Source organism: Salmo salar, chromosome 05 (genome assembly GCF_965601325.2).
Source record: "Salmo salar chromosome 05, fSalSal1, whole genome shotgun sequence".
Taxonomy (NCBI): domain Eukaryota; kingdom Metazoa; phylum Chordata; class Actinopteri; order Salmoniformes; family Salmonidae; genus Salmo; species Salmo salar.
This window is the reverse complement of record NC_138295.1, coordinates 15,722,501-15,744,471: the sequence shown is the minus strand read 5'-3', so window position 1 is coordinate 15,744,471 and position 21,971 is coordinate 15,722,501. Positions and strand designations below refer to the sequence as shown.

The following is a 21,971-nucleotide window of genomic DNA, read 5'->3' as shown; positions in this document are numbered from 1 at the left end:
AATAAAGACTACACAAACAACTGTGGCAACACAATAAATACAGACGACACAAACAACTGTTGAAACTTTGGGACCATTTATCTTCTTAACAAAGTTTCATTTCATTGGTCCTGTGTTTGTGTTCCGCATCTCCCCCATTATGTCTGGTGTTTCATTGGTCCTGTGTTTGTGTTCCGCATCTCCCCCGTTATGTCTGGTGTTTCATTGGTCCTGTGTTTGTGTTCCGCATCTCCCCCGTTATGTCTGGTGTTTCATTGGTCCTGTGTTTGTGTTCCGCATCTCCCCCGTTATGTCTGGTGTTTCATTGGTCCTGTGTTTGTGTTCCGCATCTCCCCCGTTATGTCTGGTGTTTCATTGGTCCTGTGTTTGTGTTCCGCATCTCCCCCGTTATGTCTGGTGTTTCATTGGTCCTGTGTTTGTGTTCCGCATCTCCCCCGTTATGTCTGGTGTTTCATTGGTCCTGTGTTTGTGTTCCGCATCTCCCCCGTTATGTCTGGTGTTTCATTGGTCCTGTGTTTGTGTTCCGCATCTCCCCCGTTATGTCTGGTGTTTCATTGGTCCTGTGTTTGTGTTCCGCATCTCCCCCGTTATGTCTGTTGTTTCATTGGTCCTGTGTTTGTGTTCCGCATCTCCCCCGTTATGTCTGGTGTTTCATTGGTCCTGTGTTTGTGTTCCGCATCTCCCCCGTTATGTCTGGTGTTTCATTGGTCCTGTGTTTGTGTTCCGCATCTCCCCCGTTATGTCTGGTGTTTCATTGGTCCTGTGTTTGTGTTCCGCATCTCCCCCGTTGTGTCTGGTGTTTCATTGGTCCTGTGTTTGTGTTCCGCATCTCCCCCGTTGTGTCTGGTGTTTCATTGGTCCTGTGTTTGTGTTCCGCATCTCCCCCGTTGTGTCTGGTGTTTCATTGGTCCTGTGTTTGTGTTCCGCATCTCCCCCGTTATGTCTGGTGTTTCATTGGTCCTGTGTTTGTGTTCCGCATCTCCCCCGTTGTGTCTGGTGTTTCATTGGTCCTGTGTTTGTGTTCCGCATCTCCCCCGTTATGTCTGGTGTTTCATTGGTCCTGTGTTTGTGTTCCGCATCTCGCCCGTTATGTCTGGTGTTTCATTGGTCCTGTGTTTGTGTTCCGCATCTCCCCCGTTGTGTCTGGTGTTTCATTGGTCCTGTGTTTGTGTTCCGCATCTCCCCCGTTATGTCTGGTGTTTCATTGGTCCTGTGTTTGTGTTCCGCATCTCCCCCGTTATGTCTGGTGTTTCATTGGTCCTGTGTTTGTGTTCCGCATCTCCCCCGTTGTGTCTGGTGTTTCATTGGTCCTGTGTTTGTGTTCCGCATCTCCCCCGTTATGTCTGGTGTTTCATTGGTCCTGTGTTTGTGTTCCGCATCTCCACCGTTGTGCCTGGTATGTCGAAAGGGTGCGTGCACACAACACTTCCTCATTAGATTGCGTCAGTGAAGCCGGTAATTACATCATTTTTTCCCGCGGCGTATAAGAATTGTACTAGTACTGAAAAGATGAATGTGTACTATAGTCAGTGACTGCAGTAATCATTATCCATGTTGTGTCATGTGGAAATGTGTATCTTTTTGTGTTTGATTTTATTTTTCTCAGTCTTTTTATTAGTGTTGATGGTTTAGCCGGTTTTCAGATTGTCAAGAAAAAGGTCTAAATCAGGGATATTCAAATCTTATCCTACCAGGTCCAGATTACTGCTGTTCTACCTGATAATGAATTGCAAACACCTGGTGTCCCAGGTCTAAATCAGTCCCTGATTAGATGGGGAAGAATAACAACAGCAGTAGAACTGGTCTAAATCGGTCCCTGATTAGATGGGGAAGAATAACAACAGCAGTAGAACTGGTCTAAATCCGTCCCTGATTAGATGGGGAAGAATAACAACAGCAGTAGAACTGGTCTAAATCGGTCCCTGATTAGATGGGGAAGAATAACAACAGCAGTAGAACTGGTCTAAATCGGTCCCTGATTAGATGGGGAAGAATAACAACAGCAGTAGAACTGGTCTAAATCCGTCCCTGATTAGATGGGGAAGAATAACAACAGCAGTAGAACTGGTCTAAATCCGTCCCTGATTAGATGGGGAAGAATAACAACAGCAGTAGAACTGGTCTAAATCGGTCCCTGATTAGATGGGGAAGAATAACAACAGCAGTAGAACTGGTCTAAATCGGTCCCTGATTAGATGGGGAAGAATAACAACAGCAGTAGAACTGGTCTAAATCGGTCCCTGATTAGATGGGGAAGAATAACAACAGCAGTAGAACTGGTCTAAATCGGTCCCTGATTAGATGGGGAAGAATAACAACAGCAGTAGAACTGGTCTAAATCGGTCCCTGATTAGATGGGGAAGAATAACAACAGCAGTAGAACTGGTCTAAATCGGTCCCTGATTAGATGGGGAAGAATAACAACAGCAGTAGAACTGGTCTAAATCGGTCCCTGATTAGATGGGGAAGAATAACAACAGCAGTAGAACTGGTCTAAATCCGTCCCTGATTAGATGGGGAAGAATAACAACAGCAGTAGAACTGGTCTAAATCGGTCCCTGATTAGATGGGGAAGAATAACAACAGCAGTAGAACTGGTCTAAATCGGTCCCTGATTAGATGGGGAAGAATAACAACAGCAGTAGAACTGGTCTAAATCGGTCCCTGATTAGATGGGGAAGAATAACAACAGCAGTAGAACTGGTCTAAATCGGTCCCTGATTAGATGGGGAAGAATAACAACAGCAGTAGAACTGGTCTAAATCGGTCCCTGATTAGATGGGGAAGAATAACAACAGCAGTAGAACTGGTCTAAATCGGTCCCTGATTAGATGGGGAAGAATAACAACAGCAGTAGAACTGGTCTAAATCGGTCCCTGATTAGATGGGGAAGAATAACAACAGCAGTAGAACTGGTCTAAATCCGTCCCTGATTAGATGGGGAAGAATAACAACAGCAGTAGAACTGGTCTAAATCGGTCCCTGATTAGATGGGGAAGAATAACAACAGCAGTAGAACTGGTCTAAATCGGTCCCTGATTAGATGGGGAAGAATAACAACAGCAGTAGAACTGGTCTAAATCGGTCCCTGATTAGATGGGGAAGAATAACAACAGCAGTAGAACTGGTCTAAATCGGTCCCTGATTAGATGGGGAAGAATAACAACAGCAGTAGAACTGGTCTAAATCGGTCCCTGATTAGATGGGGAAGAATAACAACAGCAGTAGAACTGGTCTAAATCCGTCCCTGATTAGATGGGGAAGAATAACAACAGCAGTAGAACTGGTCTAAATTGGTCCCTGATTAGAAGGGTAGTATAAAAACTGTCATCAAGCTCCATATTTGGATTTGAGGGGTGTAAAGCCATCCTATAGGCTTCACATAATGCACTCAATACACATCTGAACATCTATACATACATCAACAGGTCAGACCCAAGGCATTGTTTGAGAGAGCTATGAGTGTCTGTTCAGGGAACATGCATTCTAACTGGAGTGGACCCCAGCCTTTTATCATAGTGGTGGAATCCAAGGTAACGTTCAACAAGGCTCTGTTGGAATGTCAGAGATAACAGCCAGCCTTTGTTTATGTGGAATTGGAACACTGAGAACTCTGGAACATCTGCCATACTATTCTATCTATCACCATGGACACCAGAAAGGACCAACAGGGAGAGGAGGAGAGGGGAAGGAATCAAATGAAATGTTTTTATAAAGCCCTGTTTACATCAGCAGATGTCACAAAGTGCTTATACAGAAACCCAGCCTAAAACCCCAAACAGCAAGCAATGCAGAAGCACGGTGGCTAGGAAAAACTCCCTAGAAAGGCAGGATCCTAGGAAGAAACAAAGAGAGGAACCAGGCTCTGAGGGGTGGCCAGTCCTCTTCTGGTTGTGCTGGGTGGAGATTATAAGAGTACATGGTCATTAAGGCCAGATCATTCTTCAAGATGTTCAAACGTTCATAGATGCAAATAATAATCACAGCAGTTTTCAAGGGTGCAACAGGTCAGTACCTCAGGTGTAAATGTTGGTTTTTCATAGCGGAGGAGGTAGGGAGGTGGGGGGGGGGGGGAGTAAGGGAGGGGGAGAAGGGTCATGGTCTTTGAACATGTTCCAGAGAGCAGAGTGGTGATGAGACAGACACATACACACACATGAACACCTAGTTTCTGGTCTGTCTGTCCTTATGAAGGTGACTTGATGACTCTGTGTGATTGGCTGTCCAAACAATGGACTACTAATCTCATTATTTTGCCCTCCTGCTCTCTCTTCCCTCTCTTCTTTCTCTCTCCTCTCCCTCTTCTCCTTCACTTCCTCTGCTCTTTCAAATAAAATAAAATTGTGGAATACCGTGAAAAACTTTCTTACGAGCCCTTTCCCAACAATGCAGTTAAAACAATTAACAAATATATAAAAATAAAATACTAACACAAGAAAATAGCACAATAAATAACAATAACGAGGCTATATACAAGAGTAGCGATACCGAGTCAGTGTGCTGGTGTACGAGGTAGTTGTATACAGGAGTAGCGGTACCGAGTCAGTGTACTGGTGTACGAGGTAGTTGTATACAGGAGTAGCGGTACCGAGTCAGTGTACTGGTGTACGAGGTAGTTGTATACAGGAGTAGCGGTACCGAGTCAGTGTACTGGTGTACGAGGTAGTTGTATACAGGAGTAGCGATACCGAGTCAGTGTGCTGGTGTACGAGGTAGTTGTATACAGGAGTAGCGATACCGAGTCAGTGTACTGGTGTACGAGGTAGTTGTATACAGGAGTAGCGGTACCGAGTCAGTGTACTGGTGTACGAGGTAGTTGGGGTGATTGATTCCTCTGTGTGTTTCTCTTCTTTCGCTCTTCTTTCCTGTCTTTCCTCTTCTCTGTCTTCTCTCTCGACCTCCCCAGGGAGATATTCTGTCCGTTCCTTCTGAAAATGAATCATAGAAAACCCATTTACCGCAGGCTCCATCCTCCCCCTTCTCCCCTCTCTCCCTTTCCTCTTTCTCGCCTTCCCTTTCTCATTTTCCCCCTCTCATCCACCTCCTCTCATTTTCTCTATCCCTATCCCATTCATCCCTCTCTCTTCTCCCTCTTCACATCTCTCTCCTTCCTCTCTCTCTCCTCTTCTTACCTTATCCTTCTCTGTCTCCTTTTTCATCTCTCTCCCTTGCTCCTTCCCTCTCTCTTTCCCTCCTTCCCTCTCTCTTTCCCTCCTTCCCTCTCTCTTTCCCTCCTTCCCTCTCCCTATCCCTCCTTCCCTCTTTCTCCTTTTTCTTGCACTTTTTCTTCCATGTGTTCCAGAGCTGTCTTAGATGTGGTGTATAGCAGGTAGGGTAACTAACACATGTTGATAACAGGGTGATGCCACGGACCACTTTGCCACTGTGAATTAAACATTAAGATGAAATAAACCCTCATGCACCCACTGATCTATTTTTTATCAAACACTCTGCCTCGTTAGACCTGCCTCTCTGATCCACCGTGTGTGTGCGTGTGCGTGCGTCTGTGTGTGTGTGTGTGTGTGTGTGTGTGTGTGTGTGAACGTGTGTGTAAAATGTGTCCCTATTTTTAATAAACCTGTTGAGCCAGTCTTTACCGCAGTGTAGGAAAGGACCAAGAGTTCAACCTCACTCACTCACTCACTCACTCACTCACTCACTCACTCACTCACTCACTCACTCACTCACTCACTCACTCACTCACTCACTCACTCACTCACTCACTCACTCACTCACTCACTCACTCACTCACTCACACACACACACACACAACACACCTACACACCTACACACCTACACACACTCACACATACAAAAGACATACACAGTCACTCACACATACACACACAACACACATACACAAACACACACATACATACACACACAAACACACTCACTCACACATACACACACACACAACACACATTCACAAACACACACACATACACACATACATACACACTCACTCACACATACAAAACACATACACACTCACTCACTCACTCACACATACACACACACACACACACATACACACACACACACACACACTTGCTTATGTGTGTGATTGCCATCAGAATTTGTTTTCTATGTTTTTATCTTCTATGGGCTAGCGTCCCACCTGCGGGACACAGCCAGTGAAATATCAGGGCGGCAAATTGAAAACAACAAAATGTCATAATTCAAATTTCTCAAACATACAACTATTTTACACCATTTTAAAGATACACCTCTCCTTAATCCAACCACATTGTCCGATTTCAAAAAGGCTTTACGGTGAAAGCATAAAGTTAGATTATGTTAGGAAAGTGCCAACACAAGAAAAACCACACAGCCATTTTCCAAGCAGGAGAGGGGTCACAAAAACCAGAAATACAGCTAAGATTAAGCACTAACCTTTGACGATCTTCATCAGATGACACTCCTAGGACTCAATGTTACACAATACATGTATGTTTTGTTCGATAAAGTTAATATTTATATCCAAAAACCCCATTTTACATTGGTGCGTGATGTTCAGAAAATATTTTGCCTCCAAAACTTCCGGTGAATCAGCACAACAATTTACAAAAATACTCATCATAAACGTTGATAAAATATTCAACTGTTATTCAAAGAATTATAGATAAACATCTCCTTAATGCAACCGCTGTGACAGATTTCAAAAAAGCTTCACGGGGAAAGCACACTTTGCAATAATCAGGCAATACAGATACCCGCCATTTTGGAGTCATCTAAAATCATAAATAGCATTATAAATATTCACTTACCTTTGATGATCTTCATCAGAAGGCACTTCCAGGAATCCCAGGTCCACAATAAATGTTGTTTTGTTCGATAAAGTCTATAATTTATGTCCAAATACCTCCTTGTTGTTTGCGCGTTCAGTAAGCTACTCCAAATGTAGGAAGCGCGCCGAAAATGTCACAACGAAAAGTCAAAAAAAGTTATATTTACGTTCGTAGAAAAATGTCAAACGTTGTATAGCATCAATCTTTAGGGCCTTTTTAACATAAAACTTCAATAATATTCCAACCGGACGATTCCAATGTCTTGAAAAACGTTATGGAACACAGCTACCTCATCACGTGAAGGTGCGCCAATGAACTCATGTCATTTTCTGAGTCACCAAATTCCCGGCCTTATTGTTCGCTCTCTGTTCATTGCAAAAGCCTGAAACAAGGTTCTAAAGACTGTTGACATCTAGTGGAAGCCTTAGGAAGTGCAAAATGAACCCTAAGTCACTGTGTGTTAGATAGGCAATGACGTGAAAAAACTACAAGCATCAGATTTCCCACTTCCTGGTTGGATTTTTCTCCGTTTTTTTCCCACCTTATGAGTTCTGTTATACTCACAGACATCATTCAAACAGTTTTAGAAACTTCAGAGTTTTTTCTATCCAATTTTGCTAATAATATGCAAATATTTGACTCTGGGCCCGAGTATTAGGCAGTTTACTCTGGGCACGCTTTTCATCCGAAATTGAAAATACTGCCCCCTATACCTTAAAAGTTATCTAACAGACACAATATATGAAAATATGACTTAAAGAGAGAGGGAAGTGGATGAAGGAGAGGGAAAAGGATGAAGGAGAGGGAAGGGGATGAAGGAAAGGGAAGAGGATGAAGGAAAGGGAAGAGGATGAAGGAGAGGGAAAAGTATGAAGGAGAGGGAAGAGGATGAAGGAGAGGGAAAAGTATGAAGGAGAGGGAAGAGGATGAAGGAGAGGGAAGGGGATGAAGGAGAGGGAGGATGAAGGAGAGGGAAGAGGATAAAGGAGAGGGAAGAGGATGAAGAAAAGGGAAGAGGATGAAGGAGAGGGAAAAGGATGAAGGAAAGGGAAGGGGATGAAGGAAAGGGAGGATGAAAGAGAGGGAAGAGGATGAAGGAGAGGGAAGGGGATGAAGGAGAGGGAAGGGGATGAAGGAAAGGGAAGGGGATGAATGAGAGGGAAGAGGATGAAGGAGAGGGAAGAGGATGAAGGAGAGGGAAGAGGATGAATAAAAGGGAAGAGGATGAAGGAGAGGGAAAAGGATGAAGGAAAGGGAAGGGGATGAAGGAAAGGGAGGATGAAAGAGAGGGAAGAGGATGAAGGAGAGGGAAGGGGATGAAGGAGAGGGAAGGGGATGAAGGAAAGGGAAGGGGATGAAGGAGAGGGAAGGGGATGAAGGAGAGGGAAGGGGATGAAGGAAAGGGAGGATGAAAGAGAGGGAAGGGGATGAAGGAGAGGGAAGGGGATGAAGAAGAGGGAAGAGGATGAAGGAGAGGGAAGAGGATGAAGGAGAGGGAAGGGGATGAAGAAGAGGGAAGAGGATGAAGGAGAGGGAAGGGGGATGAAGAAGAGGGAAGAGGATGAAGGAGAGGGAAGGGGATGAAGGAGAGGGAAGAGGATGGAGGAGAGGGAGGATGAAGGAGAGGGAGGATGAAGGAGAGGGAAGGGGATGAAGGAGAGGGAAGGGGATGAAGGAGAGGGAGGATGAAGGAGAGGGAAGGGGATGAAGGAGAGGGAAGAGGATGAAGAAGAGGGAAGAGGATGAAGGAGAGGGAAGGGGATGAAGGAGAGGGAAGAGGATGAAGGAGAGGGAAGAGGATGAAGGAGAGGGAAGGGGATGAAGGAGAGGGAAGAGGATGAAGGAGAGGGAAGGGGATGAAGGAGATGGAAGGGGATGAAGGAGAGAGAAGAGGATGAAGGAGAGGGAAGGGGATGAAGGAGAGGGAAGAGGATGGAGGGCAGCAGAGGGACCAGAGAAAGAAAGAATGACAGAATGAGAGTGAGAGAGGGCATTGGTTCTTCCTGTAGAAACGCCTGTTCTTTTCTCTTGCTCTCTCTCTCACTCTTTCGCGCTCTCTCTTGGCGGTGGGGTGACAAATAAAAGAGCTGACAGTGGAGGCCACGTAGCACCTGCGGTGTCAGCACTTTCCTTTGACCAGGACCGAGGGAGGGACGGAGGGTAGGAGCGGGGGAGACGGAGGGAGTAAGATTCACCCTTGCGGGACAACCCCTAAACCTTACACCTACCCCTCTATTAGATACATCTGTCTCCCATCTCTCTCTGTCTCTCTGTCTCTCTCTAAATTCAATTCAAAGGGGCTTTATTGGCATGGGAAACATACACTAAATGACCAAAAGTATGTGGACACCTGCTTGTTGAACATCTCATTCCAAAATCATGGGTATTAATATGGAGTCAGTCCCCTTTGCTGCTATAACAGCCTCCACTCTTCTGGGAAGGCTTTCCACTAGATGTTGGAACATTGTTGCATGGACTTGCTTCCATTCAGCCACAAGAGCTTTAATGAGGTCAGGCACTGATATTGGGCGATTAGGCCTGGCTCGCAGTCGGCGTTCCAATTCATCCCAAAGGTGTTCGATGGGGTTGAGGTCAGGACTCTGTCGGCCAGTCAAGTTCTTCCACACCAATCTCGACAAACTATTTCTGTATGGACCTCACTTTGTGCACAGGCTTTACACCACTCCAGCCGATGCTTGGCATTGCATATGGTGATCTTAGGCTTGTGTGCGGCTGCTCGGCCATGGAAACCCATTTCAGGAAGCTCCTGACGAACAGTTCTTGTGTTGATGTTGCTTCCAGAGGCAGTTTGGAACTCGGTAGAGAGTGTTGCAACCGAGGACAGACGATTGTTACGCGCATCAGCACTTGTTGGTTCCGTTCTGTGAGCTTGTGTGGCCTACCACTTCGCAGCTGAGCCATTGTTGCTCGTAGCCGTTTCCACTTCACAAAAACAGCACTTACAGTTGATGGGAACAGCTCTAGCAGGGCAGAAATTTGATGAACTGACTTGTTGGAAAGGTGGCATCTTATGACGGTGCCACGTTGAAAGTTACTGAGCTCTTCAGTAAGGCCAATCGACTGCAAATGTTTGTCTATGGAGATTGCATGGCTGTGTGCTCAATTTTATACACCTGTCAGCAACGGGTGTGGCTGAAATAGCCGAATAAACTCATTTGAAGGGGTGTGCACATACTTTTGTATATTTAGTGTATGTTTAAAGTGCCAAAGCAAGTTCAATAAACACAAAACAATTTCAACAAAAACCTATTCCAAATGAACTGTAAACCTTGCACTCAAAAAGATAAAGACACTTTAAGTGTTAAATTAGCAGCTATGTGTTTTAGCAATATTGTAGTACGAAATAAACAGATAAATACTGGTGTTATTTACAGTGTTGTTTGTGCTCCACTGGCTGCCCTTTTCTCATGGTAACGGGTCACAAATCTAGGAGATATGGGAGTTTATCGATGTTTGATTTGTTTTAAAATTCTTTGTGAGACTGTGTGATCTTGGGATTAGGGTTAGAGTTAGAATTAGAATTAGGGTTAGGAGTCAGGGCTAGGTTTAGATTTAGGGGTTAAGGTTAGGTTAAAGTTAGGGTTAGGGAAAATATCATTTTGAATGGGAATTAATTGCTTGGTCCCCACAAGGATAGTACAACAAACGTGTGTGTATGTGTGTGCGTGTGTGTCCATAAATGTGTGTGTGAGACAATGTCTCTCATGACTGAGTCGTGGCTGAACGAAGACACGGATAATATACAGTTGGTTGGGTTTTCGGTGCATCAGCAAGACAGAACAGCAACCTTCGGTAAGACTAGGGTTGGCAAAGCTTCAATACAGGACTAAGATTGAATCCTACTACACCGGCTCTGACGCTTGTTCGGATGTGGCACCACAGGGATTGTAAGCTATTACAGATTACAAAGGGAAACCCAGCCGAGAGCTGCCCAGTGAGCCTACCAGATGAGCTAAATGCCTTCTATGCTCGCTTCGAGGCAAGCACCACTGAACCATGCATGAGAGCACCAGCTATTCTGGAAGACTGTGTGGTCACGCTCTCCATAGCCGATGTGAGTAAAACCTTTAAACAGATCAACATTCACAAGGCCGCAGGGCCAGACGGATTACCAGGACGCATTCTCAGGGCATGCGCTAACCAACTGGCAAGTGTCTTCACTGACATTTTCAACCTCCCTGACCGAGTCTGTAATACCTACATGTTTCAAACAGACCACCATAGTCCCTGTCCACAGATGATGCAATCTCTATTGCACTCCACACTGCCCTTCCCTACCTGAACAAAAGGAACACCTACGTGAGAATGCTGTTCGTTGACTACAGCTCAGCGTTCAACACCATAGTGCCCTCAAAGCTCATCACTAAGCTAAGGACCCTGGGACTAAACAACTCCCTCTGCAACTGGATCCTGGACTTGCTGATGGGCCGCCACTAGGTGGTAAGGGTAGGCAACAACACATCTGCCACACTGATCCTCAACATGGGGGGCTCCCTTATGGGTGCGTGCTTAGTCCCCTCCTGTACTCCCTGTTCACCCATGTCTGCGTGGCCACGCACGACTCCAACACCATCATTAAGTTTGCCAATGACTCAACAGTGGTAGGCCTGATCACCGACAATGAAGAGACAGCCTATAGGGAGGAGGTCAGAGACCTGGAAGTGTGGTGCCAGGACAACAATCACTCCCTCAAAGTGAGCAAGACAACGGAGCTGATCGTGGACTACAGGAAAAGGAGGGCCGACCACGCCCCCATTCAGATCGATGGGGCTGCAGTGGAGCAGATCGATAGCTTCAAGTTCCTTGGTGTCCACATTACAAACAAACTATCATGGTCCAAGCACACCAAGATAGTCGTGAAGAGGGCATGACAAAGCCTATTCCCCCTCAGGAGACTGAAATGATTTGGAATGGGTCCTCAGATCCTCAAAAAGTTCTACAGCTGCACCATTGAGAGCATCCTGACTAGTTGCATCACTGCCTGGCTTGGCAACTGCTCGGCATCTGACCGCAAGGCACTACAGAGGGTAGAGCGGGTAATGTGTATGGCTCAGTACATCACTGGGGCCAAGCTTCCTGCCATCCAGGACCTCTATACCAGGCGGTGTCAGAGGAAGGCCCTACAAAGGATCAAAGACTCCAGCCACTCAGGTCATAGAATTTTCTCTCTGCTTCCACACGGCAAGCGGTACCTTTGTTATGTCCAAAAGGCTTGTTAACAGCTTCTACCCCCAAGCCATAAGACTGCTAAACAGTTAATCAAATGGCTACCCAGACTATTTGCATTGACCCTCTTTTTTACATTGCTGCTAGTCGCTGTTTATTATCTATGCATAGTCACTTTACCCCTAACTACATGTACATACTACCTCAATTACCTCGACTAACCCGTACCCCCGCACATTGACCCCATGGACCCCATGGAATACAGCCTTGTTATTGTTATTTTATTGTGTTACTTTTTTTTGGTTTAGTTTATTTATTTAAATTTAGCAATTATTTTCTTACTTAAAAAAAACCCTGATGTATTGCTGATTTGATTTGAAAGGGTTGAGATGTGCAGAATGAATGTAAGCATCCTGGTGGTGAATACATAAACAGATCACTCTGTGAGGATGGGACAGGTAGGGAGAATGGGACAGGTAGTGAGAATGGGACAGGTTGTCAATATGGGGCAGGTAGTGAGAATGGGACAATCAGTGAGAATGGGACAGGTTTAGAGAATGGGACAGGTAGTCAGGCTGGGGCAGGTAGTGAGAATGGAACAGGTAGTGAGAATGAGACAGGTAGTCATGATGGGACAGGTAGTCAGGATTGGACAGGTAGTGAGAATGGGACAGATAGTCAGGGTGGGGCAGGTAGCGAGAATGGGACAGGTAGTTAGGATGGGACAGGTAGTGAGGATGGGACAGGTAGTCAGGATGGGACAGGTAGTCAGGATGGGACAGGTAGTCAGGATCGGGCAGGTAGTGAGAATGGGACAGTTGGTCAGGATGGGACAGGTGTTCAGGATGGGACAGGTGTTTCGAATGGGACAAGGTGTGAGAATGGGACAGGTAGTCAGGATGGGACAGGCGGTCAGGATGGAAAAGGTAGTGAGGATGGGACAGGTGTTCAATACACACATAATGAGAATGCCTATAGTGGTCAACACATCCTTCGACCGCACGTGACCATACTCCTACCATAAACACATAGTTCCTGGTAGCACTGTCCACACACACACACACACTGACACACACCCTCACACTCCTTTGGTGAACGGACAATAACGGATAGAAATATGAATCAGCAACGCCCGTGCCCTTCCCAAATCTGTGTAACACTCAAATGCTTTCCTTGTCTGTTTATTTCCTCTGAACTTCAATTAATTGATTTCAGTTCCTCTTTCTTCCTTTGTGAGAAAGTTGCTTGGCAGGGACTTCAAAAGAACAAGGGAGCCAGAGAGAGAGAAAAAATGAAGAGCTGACAAACTCATCCACCAGCACAATAACACAACAGAACACAAAGGAGGGGAAGAGCGAGAGAACGAAAGAGGCAGAGTTTTCTTTTCATATGTTACTTGCTCACTGTGAGCTTGTGCCAAGACTCCCAAACAGAGACTGGTATCCTGTCTGGGGAGGGAGGGAGGGAGGGAGGGAGGGAGGGAGGGAGGGAGGGAGGGAGGGAGGGAGGGAGGGAGGGAGGGAGGGAGGGAGGGAGGGAGGGAGGGAGGGAGGGAGGGAGGGAGGGAGGGAAAATAAAGTGAGACAGGTAAAGAAAAGTATGCCTGTTACTTTCTAATCTCTTCTAGGTCAGTACGATCTGTGCAATTTCTATCTGCCTGAAAATTAAATAACAAATACTCCTCCCCCCTACTCCCCCCTCTCATCCCCCTCTCCTCCCCCCTGTCTAGCCATTAACCTGTTGGATCTGACATGGCACCTGCAGCCCTCTGAAGGCCCTGTGTTGAACAACGGTCTGAGTACTGCAGGTCTAGCTGTCAACAGTGATGTGGCCACACTGCCCTCTGGAGGCAGAGGTGAGAACTACGACACTATAGCACCCACAACACACCTGCCGGCACAACTAGAAGACTATTCTTCTTCTAGCATTGTACTGTAGTTCTATTGGGCAGACGTACATAGTTCAGAACTCATTTTCCCAGAATGCAAACTTTCAATGTTTTAATGGTTTTGCTATGTGATTACTGCTTACTGACATTGTGATGATCCTCTCCTCTCCTCTCTTCAACTCTCTCTTTTCCCTCTCCTCTCCTTTCCTCTCCTCTCTCCTCCTCTCCTCTCTTTTCCCTCTCCTCTCCTCTCCTCTCCTCTCCTCTCCTCTCCTCTCCTCTCCTCTCCTCTCCTCTCCTCTCCTCTCCTCTCCTCTCTTCAACTCTCTCTTTTCCCTCTCCTCTCCTCTCCTCTCCTCTCCTCTCTCCTCTCCTCTCCTCTCCTCTCCTCTTCTCTCTCTCTCTCTCTCCTCTCCTCACCCATAGCTCCATGGCCAGGTCCTAACAGCAGTATAGAGAGTGGGGATGTGGAGGTGGGGAGGAGGGTGAGTCAGGAGATTCCTCCAGGGATGTTCTGGAGGTCTCTGCTTCACCTGGCCCAGCCGCAGTTCCTCAAGTTCAACATCTCCCTGGGGAAAGATGCTCTGTTCGGGGTCTACATCCGCAAGGGCCTGCCCCCCTCACACGCACAGGTAGACTGTCATAACACACACCTGGGTTGGGGTCAATTCGAATTGAAGGAAGTCAATTCAGGAAATGATTTGAATTTAAAATTGAATATAACATTTTAAAAAATGGAAAAACAGTAATAAATATCTTCTACTTGTTTATTAAGAAGTCGTTGTAAATAGATTACATTTTTTGAGTTATTGAATTAGAATTTCAGTTTACTTCCTGAATTGACACACACCAATACACACACACCAGCACACACACCAATACACTCACAACACACACATACTGTATGCACCACATACACAGTTACACAAAACTGGACTGCACTCACACTTACAGTATACACACACTTATGGAATTGAATTGACTTCCTGGTCTGAGCTTCCTGAAAGTGTTATTGTCTCTCCTCCTGCAGTATGACTACATGGAGCGCTTGGACGGTAAAGAGAAGTGGAGTGTTGTTGAGTCTCCTCGAGAACGTCGCAGCATCCAGACTGTGGTTCTAAACGAAGCAGTGTTTGTTCAGTACCTGGACCCGGGAGCATGGCATCTAGCCTTCTACAATGACGGACGAGAAAGAGAGACCGTCTCCTTCAACACTGCTATAATGGGTAAGAGAGAGAGGGAGGGGGAGAGAGAGCAAGAGAGAAAGAGAGGAGAGAGAGAGGGAGGGGCAGAGAGAGAGATAGAGAGATGGGGAGGGGAGGGAGAGGGAGGGGGAGAGGAGGATGGAGAGGGAGACAGAGAGAAAATGAGAGGGGGAGAGAGAGAGAGAGAGAAAGAGAGAGAGAAGTCTCATTCAATACTGCTGTAATGGGTTAGAAGAGAGAAAGAAGGGAGAGAGGGGGAGGGAGAGAGAGAGAGAGAGGGGAGAGAGTATATATAACTTTCACTTCAAGAGCAGCAGTTAAACTCCACCCAATCCTACTCTCACGGCTAGCCTGCCAACTCCTGTGGAGAGAGTGAGGGTTGGAGTGAAGGAGGTAGGGGAGAGTAGGTTTGAGTTAAGTAAGGCATCGTGCTGAGAGAGGGAAGGGGCGAAATGTCGAGGGAAAGAGGGAAGTGGAGAGAGTGGAGAGAGTAAATGGGGTGGAGAGAGAGAGGAATGGAGAGGGTGGAGAGAGTAAATGGGGTGGAGAGAGAGAGGGATGGAGAGAGTGGAGAGAGTAAATGGGGTGGAGAGAGAGAGGGATGGAGAGAGAGGGATGGAGAGAGTGGAGAGAGTAAATGGGGTGAGGAGAGAGAGGGATGGAGAGTGGAGAGAGTAAATGGGGTGGAGAGAGGGGTGGAGAGAGTAAATGGGGTGGAGAGAGAGAGGGAAGTGGAGAGAGTGGAGAGAGTAAATGAGGTGGAGAGAGAGGGATGGAGAGAGTGGAGAGAGTAAATGGGGTGGAGAGAGAGGAGAGAGTAAATGTGTTGGAGAGAGAGAGGGGTGGAGAGAGTGGAGAGAGTAAATCGGGTGGAGAGAGAGAGGGATGGAGAGAGTGGAGAGAGTAAATGGGGTGGAGAGAGAGAGGGGTGGAGAGAGTGGAGAGAGTAAATGTGGTGGAGAGAGAGAGGTAAGTGGAGAGAGTGAAAACCTCAAAACCTCCTGTTCTTGTCCAAACCTGTTCTCCTCACACAAACCACTTAGACATGGGTAGAGTGCTGAAAATACACAAACACACAAACACAAAGGTAGAATGTGGAGAGGAACACATGCACATGAATAAAGTATTGATGACCCCGGAGAGAAACATGATTTAGATAGACGGATGGATGGATTGTACTACATGTAAGAGGAACAGTGGAAGAAACATACATGCTGATGGTTTATGAGTTTGCTGTAAGAACATGAAATATGAACAATATGAATGAATTGTTGTGTTGTTGAACTAAATGACTACAGGCTGGAGTTTGACACTCTTCTCTCAATCTCTCTTTATTTCCCTCTTATCCAATCTATCTCCTTTCTTTATTTCTCTCTCTCTCTTCTCCTTTTACAGACTCGGTACAGGAGTGTCCCCGTAATTGTCATGGCAACGGAGAGTGTGTGTCTGGTGTGTGTCACTGCTTCCCTGGGTTCCATGGCATGGACTGCTCCAAAGGTAGACACACAGACTCACACACTCAGGATAGTGTGCAGCTTGGGGCTGTGTAGAGACAGAACTGTGATACATGGCAGTTTAAAGCCAACATGTCTCTTAGTTCACCTGGGGAAGAAGACTGTTCACTGATTAATAGTTTAGTTACCTCTCTGTGTAATTACTCTACATGTCACTGTTGCTCTCTCTCTCTCTCTCTACCGCTCACACATACACACACACACACTCATGACCCTCAGACAGACTGTTATGTACTCTGCTATGACCATCAGACATGCTGTTATTTACTCTGCTTTGACCATCAGACATGCTGTTATTTAATCTGCTATGACCAACATACATACTGTTATTTACTCTGCTATGACCATCAGACATACTGTTATTTACTCTGCTATGACCATCAGACATACTGTTATTTACTCTGCTATGACCATCAGACATACTGTTATTTACTCTGCTATGACCATCAGACATACTGTTATTTACTCTGCTATGACCATCAGACATACTGTTATTTACTCTGCTATGACCATCAGACATGCTGTTATTTACTCTGCTATGACCATCAGACATACTGTTATTTACTCTGCTATGACCATCAGACATACTTTTATTTACTCTGTTATGACCATCAGACATGCTGTTATTTACTCTGTTATGACCACCAGACATGCTGTTACTTACTCTGTTATGACCATCAGACATACTGTTATTTACTCTGCTATGACCATCAGACATACTGTTATTTACTCTGCTATGACCAACAGACATGCTGTTATTTAATCTGCTATGACCAACATACATACTGTTATTTACTCTGCTATGACCAACAGACATGCTGTTATTTAATCTGCTATGACCAACATACATACTGTTATTTACGCTGCTATAACCATCAGACATACTGTTATTTACTCTGTTATGACCATCTGGCATACTGTTATTTACTCTGCTATGACCATCAGACATATTGTTATTTACTCTGCTATGACCAACATACATACTGTTATTTACTCTGCTATGACCAACATACATACTGTTATTTACTCTGCTATGACCATCAGACATTGTTATTTACTCTGCTATGACCATCAGACATACTGTTATGTACTCTGCTATGACCATCAGACATACTGTTATTTACTCTGCTATGACCAACAGACATGCTGTTATTTAATCTGCTATGACCAACATACATACTGTTATTTACTCTGCTATGACCAACAGACATGCTGTTATTTAATCTGCTATGACCAACATACATACTGATATTTACCTTGCTATAACCATAAGACATACTGTTATTTACTCTGCTATGTCCATCAGACATACTGTTATTTACTCTGTTATGACCATCTGGCATACTGTTATTTACTCTGCTATGACCATCAGACATATTGTTATTTACTCTGCTATGACCAACATACATACTGTTATTTACTCTGCTATGACCAACATACATACTGTTATTTACTCTGCTATGACCATCAGACATTGTTATTTACTCTGCTATGACCATCAGACATACTGTTATTTACTCTGCTATGACCATCAGACATACTGTTATTTACTCTGCTATGACCAACAGACATGCTGTTATTTAATCTGCTATGACCAACATACATACTGTTATTTACTCTGCTATGACCAACAGACATGCTGTTATTTAATCTGCTATGACCAACATACATACTGATATTTACCTTGCTATAACCATCAGACATACTGTTATTTACTCTGCTATGTCCATCAGACATACTGTTATTTACTCTGCTATGACCAACATACATACTGTTATTTACTCTGTTATGACCATCAGACATACTTTTATTTACTCTGTTATGACCATCAGACATGCTGTTATTTACTCTGTTATGACCATCAGACATGCTGTTACTTACTCTGTTATGACCATCAGACATACTGTTATTTACTCTGCTATGACCATCAGACATACTGTTATTTACTCTGCTATGACCAACAGACATGCTGTTATTTAATCTGCTATGACCAACATACATACTGATATTTACCTTGCTATAACCATCAGACATACTGTTATTTACTCTGCTATGTCCATCAGACATACTGTTATTTACTCTTCTATGACCATCAGACATACTGTTATTTACTCTGCTATGACCAACAGACATGCTGTTATTTAATCTGCTATGACCAACATACATACTGTTACTTACTCTGCTATGACCAACAGACATGCTGTTATTTAATCTGCTATGACCAACATACATACTGTTATTTACTCTGCTATAACCATCAGACATACTGTTATTTACTCTGTTATGACCATCTGGCATACTGTTATTTACTCTGCTATGACTATCTGGCATACTGTTATTTACTCTGCTTTGACCATCAGACATATTGTTATTTACTCTGCTATGACCAACATACATACTGTTATTTACTCTGCTATGACCAACATACATACTGTTATTTACTCTGCTATGACCATCAGACATTGTTATTTACTCTGCTATGACCATCAGACATACCGTTATTTACTCTGCTATGACCATCAGACATACTGTTATTTACTCTGCTATGACCATCAGACATACTGTTATTTAATCTGCTATGACCAACATACATACTGTTATTTACTCTGCTATGACCAACATACATACTGTTATTTACTCTGCTATGACCAACATACATACTGTTATTTACTCTGCTATGACCAACATACATACTGTTATTTACTTAGCTATGACCATCAGACATACTGTTATTTACTCTGCTATGACCATCAGACATGCTCTTATTTACTCTGCTATGACCATCAGACATTGTTATTTACTCTGCTATGACCATCAGACATACTGTTATTTACTCTGCTATGACCAACATACATACTGTTATTTACTCTGTTATGACCATCAGACATATTGTTATTTACTCTGCTATGACCAACATACATACTGTTATTTACTCTGCTATGATCATCAGACACGCTGTTATTTACTCTGCTATGACCATCAGACATACTGTTATTTACTCTGCTATGATCATCAGACATGCTGTTATTTACTCTGCTATGACCATCAGACATACTGTTCTCTGACCACCTCTTTATACCTTTTTCCTTTTCTTCTATACATTATATCTTTCCTTCTCCACCCTCTCTTTTTCTCTCTCCCTTTCCCTATTTCTCTCTCCCTCTTTTTCTCTCCTTTCTCTCTCTATTTCTCCCTCTCTCCCTCTCTCTCTCTGTCTCCAGAGGCGTGTCCAGTGCTGTGTAGTGGTAATGGTCAGTATGATAAGGGATCCTGCATCTGCTACAGTGGATGGAAGGGAGCAGAGTGTGCCGTCCCCACCACCCACTGTATTGACCCTCTCTGTAGTGGACATGGGACCTGCACTGACGGGACCTGTGTCTGCTCCCTGGGGTACAAGGGAGACAACTGTGCCAAAGGTGAGGGGAGAGAGTGTGTGTTTGGGGTCGGGTGGGTTGGTGGGGGTGTGTGAGGAGGGGTAGTGTGTGTCAGGGAGTGTGTGATGGAATGGAAGATGTATAGTGTGTAGCTCCTTACACTCAACAATCACATCACACACAGACACACAAACACACAGAGCAGTTATCAGCAGCCTCCAGTCCCAGCTCGTCATAGCGTCCTCTGCCTCCCCAGTGGTCCCGTTGTGTTTCTCTATAAACAGATGAAGGATGGAGGAGCAGCCAGATACATCACGTCTGATTAAGTGATTATCACTGTTCTATTGATCCTGTTAAGACGGATCAGCCTGCTACACATTAACTCTGGAGATCTAGAGAGATAAAGGGAGGGAGGGAGAGAGAGATGGGAAGAGAGAGAGAGAGGGAGGGAGGGAGCGAAATAAGAGAGAGAGGGTAGAGAGAGAGCAGGGGAGAGAGGGTGAGAGAGAGAAGGGTATAGGGAGAGGGAGAGAGGGGTAGAGGGAAAGAGAGAGAGGGAAAGAGGGAGAGAGAGAGAGAAAGAGGGAGAGAGAGAGGAGAGGGAGGGAGGGCCCCTTAAATTGAAATTGAAATTGAGAGCTTGAGATCTGAAGAGGTGAGGGAGAGGACAGGTTGAGGTCTGAAGAGGTGAGGGAGAGGACAGGTTGAGGTCTGAAGAGGTGAGGGATAGGACAGTTTGAGGTCTGAAGAGGTGAGGGAGAGGACAGGTTGAGGTCTGAAGAGGTGAGGGAGAGGACAGGTTGAGGTCTGAAGAGGTGAGGAAGAGGACAGGTTGAGGTCTGAAGAGGTGAGGGAGAGGACAGGTTGAGGTCTGAAGAGGTGAGGGAGAGGACAGGTTGAGGTCTGAAGAGGTGAGGGAGAGGACAGGTTGAGGTCTGAAGAGGTGAGGGAGAGGACAGGTTGAAGTCTGAAGAGGTGAGGGAGAGGACAGGTTGAAGTCTGAAGAGGTGAGGGAGAGGACAGGTTGAGATCTGAAGAGGTGAGGGAGAGGACAGGTTGAAGTCTGAAGAGGTGAGGGGGAGGACAGGTTGAGATCTGAAGAGGTGAGGGAGAGGACAGGTTGAGATCTGAAGAGGTGAGGGAGAGGACAGGTGTGCGGGAAAGACAGAAAAAAAGTGAGTGAAGATGCGATCATAAGGTCATGATAGAGAAGAAAAGAGGTAGATGAAAGAGAGAGAGAGAGAGAAGGGACATATAGAAGCAGAGCCACAGAGGAGGGCAGAGAACAGGCTCAGCATTTTCCTCCACTCTTCATTTACCCCCTCCGTTTCCCCTCTGTTTCTTATCCACCTTTTTCCCCTTCTCTCTCTCTTAAATGTGATATCCATCACGCCTGAGTCACTCAAACAATTTACCTGAAGTGGCGATGACACATAAATCTATACGTGTGACCCTCCATTTCTGCCTCGCCAACAGAATGGAGCGCCCAGACAGCAGCGTGTGAAAATGAGTGGGGAGGGAGCGCTGGGGGAGGAGGGGAAGGGGAGAGAGTGGGTAGTCAGCAGAGGGAAAGGGGGATTGGAGGAGAGAGGGAGAGGTAAAGAAGCAAGAAGAGAGAGGGGGAGTTGTCGAAAAGAGGGAGTTAGGGGGATTTGGGGAATGAGAGGAGGAGGACAGGAGGAGGAGGGGAGTGGGGGCTTATAGTTTGCCAGGAGGGGGTAATTTGTCAAATTGGTTTTCACTCACTGTTCATACTCACATCTGCCTGTCAGCCAGTCTGCCAATATCAGATTATCCCCAGTGCATTAGCACACACACACTAAGATACAGGGAAGGTTATATGTGAGGAAACGCAGCCTACTGAGTGAAAAGTATTGACTTATTAAATGCCTGTGAAAGGCTGTGTGAAGACAATTACTAACGTGTATCACGAGATGCTGCAAAAATCACGAGATGCTGCAGAAATCAGATGAAGGAAACACGAAGCTAGTATTTCTCAGTATTTTAAACAT

General features: G+C 45.2%; 1 protein-coding gene across 1 annotated transcript in view; it reads left to right on the top strand.

Annotated features, from left to right (window-relative positions):
* The window catches only part of LOC106604330 (teneurin-2), a 276,175-nt gene that overhangs the window by 197,345 nt on the left and 56,859 nt on the right, over window positions 1-21,971 (top strand). The window contains 5 exon segments of the mRNA XM_045717935.2: window positions 13,708-13,833; window positions 14,293-14,498; window positions 14,897-15,092; window positions 16,467-16,568; window positions 19,807-20,001. Coding sequence (XP_045573891.2) covers window positions 13,708-13,833; window positions 14,293-14,498; window positions 14,897-15,092; window positions 16,467-16,568; window positions 19,807-20,001 — 825 coding nt within the window.